A 10,071-nucleotide genomic window follows, 5' to 3' on the forward strand; every position below is an offset into this window, starting at 1 on the left:
TTTTCAATTTATTCCAATTGCACACTGGAAAGTTCTTTTTGAATTTCTGTTTCTGGGAAAATCATTTTAATAAGAAGGGATATTTTTCCATCCAAATATATCTAGAAATTGAATTACCTCTCTCTGGAGGAACATTTTCTCTCTCTAGGCCAAAACAGATAGAAACAAGATTTGTTATTATTCTGAAAAGGGGATTGATTACAGGGGGAGAAACTGGACATCTTGAGGGACTGGGGGAGGAATCTTACACCACCTCATTGTTATTACATCTCTTATACCATAAATATAATGGTACATCTCTAAGAACTTGGGTACATAAGTATCCTCCAAATTTTTAATATGAAATCCTCTCCTACTATCTGGTTTGATCTTACCCTAGACATTTGTCATCCACTCTTGTAGCTTCACATGGTTTGTGGGCTTGGCACGTCAAAGTACTGAAAAGAAGTGGCTATGGCAACTCTCACACGCACATGGGGGTCGTATTCATAATGTTAAAAAAAAGTTGCTACTTCTTCAGCATAAAAATAAATATAGCATGTACTTGCATGTGAATTGCCTCTTGATTCACATATTCATAATGTTAAAAAAAAAGTTGCTACTGCTTCAGCATAAAAATATAGCATGTACTTGCATGTGAATTGCCTCTTGATTCACTAATTTCTCAAGAAATCACTAAAATCATTAGAGAAATATTCTCCCCCATCATCCGATTTTAGGCATTTGATTTATATACCTTTTTGCTTCTCAACCAAGGCTTCAAATCTCTAAAAGTGAGCAAACACCTCACTTTTCTCCTTTATGAAGTAAACTCACACAATGTGATCATTGTTCAAGTCAAGAACAAGGAAAAAATTAAGGACGAAATTTAGCCCAAAGGTTAATTTTCAAGGGTCTTCCAAAAGTCCTGAGCTATTTTAGACTAAAAAAGGTGACTTTTTTCATATATTAGCCCAAGGTAGCATTTTTTGGGTAAATTTAAGAGAAGTAACCAAATTTACACTAAAAGTGAGCATATACCTTGAAAATTTTCAAACATTCACCAAAGTTCCCTACAGACTCTACCTATCAAAGATGGATTCGCTAACCTATCTCTACTTTGACCATAGGATATGCTCCTTATTTTTTACCTTGGTCAAGAGGTTACCTTAGCCTTGCCGAAGCATGTGTCGTTGGGTCTTGCCTTAGAGCTAGAATCTATAATTTCCTGTGTGGGTGTGCTACTTCATCTATCTACTCCCCTCACGCTATTGTCACACTAGAATGCTCCTTGCCAAAGGGGTGAAGGGAGATATCACAATTCCTAGATGGAGGTAAGAAGAGACGAGCCTTCTTTGCGATGGTTTTCTCTCACAAAAAGTAGAGGAGAATAAGCTAATTGAAGAGGGAAGCCTACAATCAAATCCACTCAAGTATGTATCCATCAAGTAAGTATGAATTCAAAAGTATACAAGCAATCAAAAGAGGGAAGAAGGAGAGCTCATAAGTAAACTATTGCAAGAGAATGATTTTCTATTGCTTATTGTCAAAAATGGCTTATATACAAGTGACTAGTTTTCACACTAGGTCGGTCAAACTTATAAATAGTCTGGCCTCTATTACTAGCCTTAAGCAACCATGTACTAAACTATTGTAAGGGAATTATTTTCTATTGCTTACTGTCAAAAATTGTTCATATACAAGTGACTAGTTTTCATACTAGGTCAGTCAAACTTAAAAATAGTATGGCCTCTGTTACTAGCCTTAAGCAACTATGTACCAAGTCTGTAGACTTTCCCTATTTGACATTAATCTCATGGTAGGCTACTTTATATGTTCCAAGTCTGTAGACTTTCCCTATTTGACATTAATATCATGGTAGGCTACTTTATATGTTCCAGCATCATCTTACAAAGAATAAGTTCTCTTCATATAGGTAAGATGGAAAAGTTCCTTATAGTAGGTCAGGCGAGCAAAACCATGTTAACCTATGGAGTGGTAACAAAACCCCTTCCTAATGGTGTGACCATGTCCTCCCATCACACCCAAGTCGGTGGTGAAGCTATGCTGCCAAGAAGTGGATAGAGCGGATGGTCTAGAATATGCCATGGAGGTGGCAATCGAGGCTAAGTGGTTGGTTTGAGGTGGGTGCATATTTTTGGTGAGCTTCCTATGGTGAGCTTTTTGCTATTTTGGTGAGCTTTTTTGTCATCACAAACCACAATTATAATATTTTCTATTATTGTGAGCCTTTGATTAACTATAGTGAGTTTTTTTGCCATATATTTATATCTATACATATCCTAGACATAGTAAAGTATCTCAAATAGCCTCCAACTGACTCAAGGAGACACCTCAACACCCTCTCAACCTGTGCTTCTGGTCCATCTGCCTCCTCCAAATGTCCTCCTAGGTCAGCTCAGGCCTCCACCACCTCTGATCTTTCAAAACGATAGTCTTCTCCTCACCACACCTGACCAAATCCACTCTCAGCTAACACAGAATGGGTTGTTTCTTCCTCCAAAATCCTCCCCCTTCTCCCTAGTCAGAATCCTATCCTCCAAGATCCTCTACTATCCTCCAGCATTAGCTAACCCTATATTCAGAATCCCATGACCTTCCTAGACTCTCTGTCGACCCTCTTCTGACCCTTCTACTGAGACTGAACAACCAGACTGAGTTCTACCTCAGTCCCGACTGACTTAGAACCCTTATTTGACACAGAATCTTCTCCAAATGTCCTCTGACTCACATAGGCCCTCAAACTCCTCTCACCTTGCAAAAGGATACCACACTGCATGCACCCTACGGGGACTACAGCTGACACACAGCTGCCTCAAAATTGTATGAACCTGACCAAGCAACTAAGCTGAAGCAAATTTCCTCTCCTCTGCATCAGCTCTACTGTTGACACTTCTAAACCCTCAGAACATTCAAACCGTGGACAATTTGTCAGGCTTAAATAGGATCATGCACATAGGCTTAAATAGGATCATGCACACGGGTTTCCAAGTGTCCTTAGTCTTGTGAACATTCACATGCATTAAATCCAAGCAACTTTGGATAATCCTACTTGTAATCCAGTCCTTGGGCTCCTTGGGCTATGAAACCTTGCTTGGAAGGGTGGCCAAATGACTGTGTGTGTGTGAATACATCACATGGATAATTAACCAAACATGGTTCACATCTCACTCTGCCAGTCTTTCACTTTGTCCTCCTCCTTTCTACGCACTTCCTCTTCTTCTGCGCAGATAGGCCCCTTCTCTCACCTTTCCTTGCGTCAACGTACGTTTTTTTTTTTTTGTGTTGAAGTCAGCCGCCCGCCGTCTCAGGCCAAAGATTGGATTTTGGAAGCATTTCCCTCAGATTTGGCCTCGCATTTCATAAGAGGATGCTTCCAACCTAGTTTGTTTTTTTGTCTCAACGCGCAAAAACCATACGGGGCCTCCTACCATCATTCATGGCTCTAAATTTAAATAATGTACCTTGTGTTTGGTCTAGGAGTAATGGTCAAAATTTTAATTATTAAAAGATGTTATAGATGGGATAATATCAAGATTGGAACTATGAGAAAGGGGATTGTGGGCTGATATGACCTTGCATGTTGAATTTTCAGATTTTATGTGCTTGAATTTGATGATGAGACGAGGAAGAAGGTGTGGATGGTCTTCCACAAAGACAAGTACCCTTCTATCACGTTGTTCAGCTGTCGAAAGGCCATCGGCAATGATGTAGACTCTTTCATTAGGTGTGTAGGATACAATGTTTATATAATCTCCAAGGTAGTCCATCTTGCCTTTTCTTCCAGCAACTCTTGTTGAGGTGGCCACCATTTGTGACACTTCTTTTTTTCTGTATCATGACTAACGTGTTCTCCCTTGATGAAGCAAGCACCTTCTCTGACACCTTTCTCCTCCACGGAGAAAGCTACACTATCCAAGTTAATGAATTGAGTAGTTATGAAATGTCTTATTTTCAAGGAGGGTGGATACTCTTGAATGGAATAACTAGAGCATCTCATCATTAATATAAGCTCCTAAAACCAAGCAATTTATAAGTTTCTCGATGTATTACAATATAAGAGTAACTAGAGCATCTCATCATTAATATAGGCTCCTAAAACCAAGCAATTTATAAGTTTCTCGATGTATTACAATATAAGAATAGAAAACCATATCAGACTCATCAGCGAGTGAAGGTCAGAGAAGGGTCAGAAGAAGGTCGACAGAGGGACCAAGAACGTCCTGGGGTTGAGAATATAAGGTCAGCTGATGCTGGAGGACATCAGAAGATCCTAGAGGACAAACTCCTATGTGGGGACTAGTGGAGGCATTCGGAGTCAAAATTTGAAGGGTTCTGTATCAGCTGGAGTGGTATCTGGTCAGTTGGATGTCAGCTGTGGTGAAGAGACTATGAAATGGAAGATGAGAAGTGCTAAAGATCAGAGCTGACCTGGGAGGACAGATGAAGGAGGTAGTTGGTGGACCAGATAGGGAGGTTGGGAGGGTGTTGGAGTGTCCAACAGAGATAGCTAGAGGTAAGAGGGCAGGTTTAATTGGTGCCCTTGGAGCTGCGATTTTAGTGTCCCCCAGTTTTGATCCCATTGTGTTCTCTTCTTCTGTGCCTGTAGGTGGTGTAGTAGAGGCCATCACCCAGCCACACCACACAGTGTGAATGAGAAAATAGCTTTAGAAAAGCTCTCCAAAATAGCAAAAAAGCTCACTATAGGAAGCTCACAAAAAAATATCCCCCATTTGAGGCTAGATAAGAGGGCAAGGTGATGTGAAGCTTTGGGTAGCCCTTATGAAAGTTAGCTTGTCGAGATAGCATAGAAAGTGATGCGCAATGTAGAGATTCTTCATGTAGAGCTTCTGTTGGTTGTAGAAATGGTGTGGACCTTCAACATGAGGTAGTTTAGTGTTGAAGCGGTCCACACCCTTGGTTTGGTGGAATAAGTGCCATGATCCCATAGAATAATGAGCATTGGGTAGTGGAGGTCTAAGACATCTCGGTACAACGTGGTATTATGCCATATCTCATAATGTGATGCCTAGAGATGGGGCATTTGTTTGATGAATACGTTGGCTAAGGTGAGGTTTTGTTGATGGTGAATTGGAGTAGAGGATATAGGCATAGAAGCTCAAGGGAGGTACAAGTTTGAGGGTTCTCTAGGAAATGGGTTGGCTTGCATCACTCACCATGGTCCTCTCATCCAAAGATGTACATGGAGGGTTGTCATTTAATAAGGTTAGTTGTAGGTACATGTGTTTGTGCATGCCATGAGATGTGAGAAGTGAAAAACATGTGATGCCCATAGTGAAATATGCAGGTGACATGCATGGGAAATGGGCAGAAGGTGTACCCATGTTGGTGCACTTCTCCAACATAATGGATTTGCGTATGGTTATGCCTATAGCTAGAAGGAAGTTGGGAACCCTCTATGATGGCTTGATGGTGGCCTTGATGAGCACTTGGGTAAGAGCAGGGTGGATTGAATGGCTGGGGTGGTTGGGCACGAAGATGAGGTAGGGTGGATTGAATAGACAGGGTGGTCGGGCACAAAAGGGTCTTGTTGCTGATTTATAGGAAAGTACAAGCGATGGGTCATACCATGGGCTAGGCATGCACCCAACCCCACCATGGTCCCCCACCCCCACAAATGTACATGGATAGCTATTGGTGATGAGGATCAATGTAGGTTGTGAAAGAACAGCATATATATGTTTATTACATACAGAGACTACGATGGATACTATAGGTGATGTGTATGGGCATTGGGCAAAGGTGGGCCCATGTAAACGCTTCGAACTGATGGTTATGCCCACAATCATGTACATGGTTATGCCCATAGATACAAGGAAGCTAGGCAGCCTCTATGGCTTGATGGTGGCCTTGGTGAGCACTTGTTGGGGTAGAGGCAAGGTGGATTAAATGGGTGAGGTGGTCAAAGATGAGGTAGGGTGGATTGAATGGGTGGGGTGGTCGAAGACAAAAGAAGGCACAAAAGGGTCTTGCTGATTGTAGGAAGGTCCAAGAAATGGGTCGTACCATGGACCAGGCATACGCCCACGCCCGCCTGGCCCACCATGGTAGCCCCATCCAAAAATGTACATAGATAGCTGTTGGTGATGAGGCTCAATGTAGGCTGTGAAAGAACAATGCCTATGTGTCTATGTACATAGATAGCTATTGGTGATGAGGCTCAATGTAGCCTGTGAAAGAACAATGCCTATGTGTCTATTACATAGGCATACAAAGATTGTGATGGCTATTACAGGTAACATGTATGGGCATTATTTTTGGTGGGCTCATGTAAAACCTTTGAATCGGTGAAAACTTCAACACACTACTCATGGATCCTGGTGGTTATTGGGCCACTTTTTGGAGGTGTTTGTGGCTCTCTTCAGTTCGCTTACTAGAAGCATGGTGATGTTCAGTGGGAAGAATGCAAGCATTACAATGCATGGGGTGAAATGGTGGAATGCCGAACATTGTCGACATTGGTCGTGTAGCATTGCTTTGACTTTTTGGACATCTCTACCTCACGTGAACAGCATAAATGTAGGCCATCTTGGTGCCTAGGAGGGAGATGCAAAGCAAGGTGGATTGAATCACTGCTATTGAAGTGTGAAGACCTCCATTTGGGTGCATGGATTTGATGGCTCCATAGACCATGATTGGGATGCCCATGTGTTTGGGCAAGATGGAGGCCTCTTAGGTGGTATCTTCACCATAAATTCCCAGTATGGGGGGTGGTCAAAAAGCGAGCCAAGAGCAGCGAGCACAAAGCAATGAGTAGAGCTCATGTTCTTGTGAAAGTGAGCAGGTAGGGGCATGGTATGATGTTAAGCGAGCATGAAATGTTAAAGAGAGAGTGGAACCATAGTGCAATTCTGTAGCAATCAAACAAAGAAGACATGAAATGTTCTAAAATGACCATTGCAATAATTTTTTTTTCGAACCAATGGTGCAGATACAAAAAATCACTATTAAACCCATATTGCTTGGCTCGCTAAAAAGATATTGAATCTATAGTATTCACAATGTTGGAGAGCCATTAGCAAACAAAAGACAATAGACATGAAAATTTATAAAATAACCAAAACATTTCCAAAACAAGTACTACGGTTCAGCTGGTATGACATGACCCCCATACATATTTCAACTAAAGTGGGTTGCAGGTTCCTAAAGCTGTTGAGGATGACTTCTAATAGACTTAGTTAGCATGTCTTTTACAATTCTCTCAGAAATACAAACTTGATGAATATGCATATTGTTGTTCACATCCTGTCCAAGAATCATTAAGAACACAAAGTATATGTGCTTGCATGCAAGATATGGTCTTTTCTTGGCCACTCTATCTCTGAACTCCACACATGAACACATTGGATTCTTCTGAATAGTGACCTCTATCAGAGATGTGTCTTGGCTCCCATTGGTCAATGGATTAATACTAAATGTTTCCTTTACCCCTTCTATATGTATATGGCTGCCTACAACTTCTGCATGCATATCTAAGGCTGCAGTGATTTGACCAAATGCAGCCTTTGAAATTCCTCGTCGATATGGAAATTATTTCACCTCCTTGTTTGTCTCGCTAGTGCCTTTTGCAAGCTCCTTTTCTAGAAAAAACTCAAGAGGAATACCAATGTCATATCCTGCTCTAATAAGCTTGCAGGCTTCTTTCACTTGTAACTTGGTACCTTTAGCAATGGGCCAAACACAAGGGACATCCTCTGGTGGATGTAATATTGTCTTTGTAATTTTCCAAGTGTGCCTAACATCTGTATTACAAAAATAGCAATACTTCTCCTTTTTCCAGGAGGATAGTTGACAATCACTCCAAAAACAAGGACTGACATCACCCCCTCGCAACCTTGAGCTACACTTTTTCCCTGATGCCCAGTGGTTGCACTCAACTCGATTCACTGTTGGTATCCTCCGCAAGGCCCACTTTGTATCATGCACATCACTTTCAAGGCTCTCTAAAACTTTGCATTGCTCATCGACCTCTATTGCAGGCTCTAACCTCTCTCTTGTCACATAGTTAAACTCAGGCCTATGGCTAGAGTTGCCAAAGTTTTCTTCTGTCGAGTCGTGTAGTGGCCTTTTGGCTCGAATAGTTTTATTCTCACCCTTGAATTTTACCCTATTTGAAAACATAGGGGTCCCCGCCACTGCATCATCCACTGCTCGTGAGGTAGCTATTGGGGATGGACTTGCTTTCTGTCGAGAAAGAGCTCTCTCAACCAAAAGCTCCAATGTAGGCCCACAACCTGTGTATTTTCCTTCCAAGAAAGCCAGTTGTCTGGCACATTGGAAGTAAGCATTGATTAGATCTGTCACACAAGCATCATAAAGACTAATCTTTTGCCTATACCCCTCCCCTGCCAACCAGCTTGCATGCTTGGTCTCTGACATATTTGTCCTTGGGACAAGAGCATTGACAATAGGCTCTCCATCCTACAAGAGAGTGGTAGAAATTGATTAAAAACAATGCAGTGCACATAAGTAGGAGGCACACAATAATACAATGAATAATCTCTTACAAACATTACCTTTAAAATGAAATGACCCCATCGACTAACCCTATAGTGCCACCAACTCAACCAGCTAAGAAGCTTAGGGATGTTTCTATCAGCTGCCTTGCCAGTTGCCCACCATGCTCGTATCCTGCGAAATTGCTGAAGGGCACTTTCTTTGTTTGGGGCAGTCCTCCACTTCTCACACATCTCCCTGTGCTTTTCTTGATGTGGGCTATAGATGTACCTCTGCGTGTGGACACGAAGGTTGTCTTCCCAATGCCATAAACATGACCTTTCCCTTTCAATCATCTCCTTTCCATCGTTGAAGACACGTCTCACTGCATTCCAGTTAGCGCCAGCCTCATCCGCCATAAACCCAAAAAAATTTGCTACCTTCCCTGTGTGCTCCACCATTACCAAATTCATATTTTCCCAAAACATGACTTGAGCATCCTCATCCTCTTCTCTAAATTCACAAGTTGCTATTGTCAATAGCTCACCAATCCTGCATGCCACAAATGGAAACAGAGTTATATTAAAGACACAAATTAAGCAATGCTCTCTACCGCTTGTAACTTACATGTGGTCATAAACATGTGCTCCCATTGTATGCCATCCAGTATCCACTCGATGCACATGATCAAAGCAGACCCATGCTTGATTAAGATCCCCATTACCATCCTTGTCCATTCGCCGAACAATGTCAATCCCAGAACCAGGTCCAGTAGTAGACATCTTAAAGATAAAGCAACGCTCAGTAGTAGTGGTGGCTTGCAATGGAAATCGAGAACCATGGAAGAACTCAAAATGGCATGTTCTTTTTAGATTAAGAATGGCTTCATATCCTTCACCCAGAGGCCGTGTTGTTTTTCGTGTTTGCATTACCATCTGCTTCACCCTGCATTCATAAAGCATACTTAGTGTATTAAAGATGATAATTGCATACTATTCTTTGCTAAATTGCACTTCCTACGTACTTTTTGACATTTATCAAACTTTGCAACTCTTGCGACATCTCCTGTAGCTCCCTCTCTGTCATGAATTCTCCCTGTGCCTTGTCATCATCAGTGAATGCTCTTAAAACCACCTCCCTTGCCACAATCATTTGTACCTTTCTGGGCCCAGCGTTGTGGTCGATGCCCACTGCACGTGCTACAAAGGCCTTGATATTTCGTATCGATGCTCGGCACATTCCCTTGGAAACCATGTGTGTATGTTTGCCATAATGAATAAATAGTCTGCTATGCATTGATTCTTTTGGCATAAAATAATAGACACAGGCAGGACATTCTTTAAGACACATTGGCACATGCTTGCAGAAAAAACACTCAAGGTTCCCGAAGCTCCCAATTGCTAAATTCCCATATTTTGGAGATTTTATCAGCTGCCCATTCCAATGGAGTTTGTTTGGTTGATTCATACGTGTCCTAAAGGAGCAGTGCTCATTCATGCACTGGAAGGTTCCCCCGCAGAAGCTCTTCCTAAGAACAAAAGTTTTATTGGCCCTAGTTTGCGTTTGTGGCTTTGTCCAAATGTTGCCCTCGTATTTTTGCTCCATCCCTTCCAT

At 41.9% G+C, this 10,071-nt stretch overlaps 1 protein-coding gene across 1 annotated transcript; it reads right to left on the reverse strand.

Annotated features, from left to right (window-relative positions):
* Positions 1 to 2,632: 2,632 nt before the first annotated feature.
* Positions 2,633 to 9,609, reverse strand: LOC147610740 (uncharacterized). Its single transcript, XM_086785092.1, has 4 exons — positions 9,482 to 9,609; positions 9,085 to 9,402; positions 8,797 to 9,009; positions 2,633 to 2,810 (listed from the first exon to the last, which is right to left on the reverse strand). The coding sequence occupies exons 1-4, from the start codon at positions 9,607 to 9,609 to the stop codon at positions 2,633 to 2,635; spliced, it is 837 nt and encodes a 278-aa protein (XP_086641218.1).
* Between the last annotated feature and the right edge of the window lie 462 nt (positions 9,610 to 10,071).

The sequence above is a fragment of the Cibotium barometz genome, chromosome 48 (genome assembly GCF_041138505.1).
Source record: "Cibotium barometz isolate CiBa-2024 chromosome 48, ASM4113850v1, whole genome shotgun sequence".
Taxonomy (NCBI): Eukaryota; Viridiplantae; Streptophyta; class Polypodiopsida; order Cyatheales; family Cibotiaceae; genus Cibotium; species Cibotium barometz.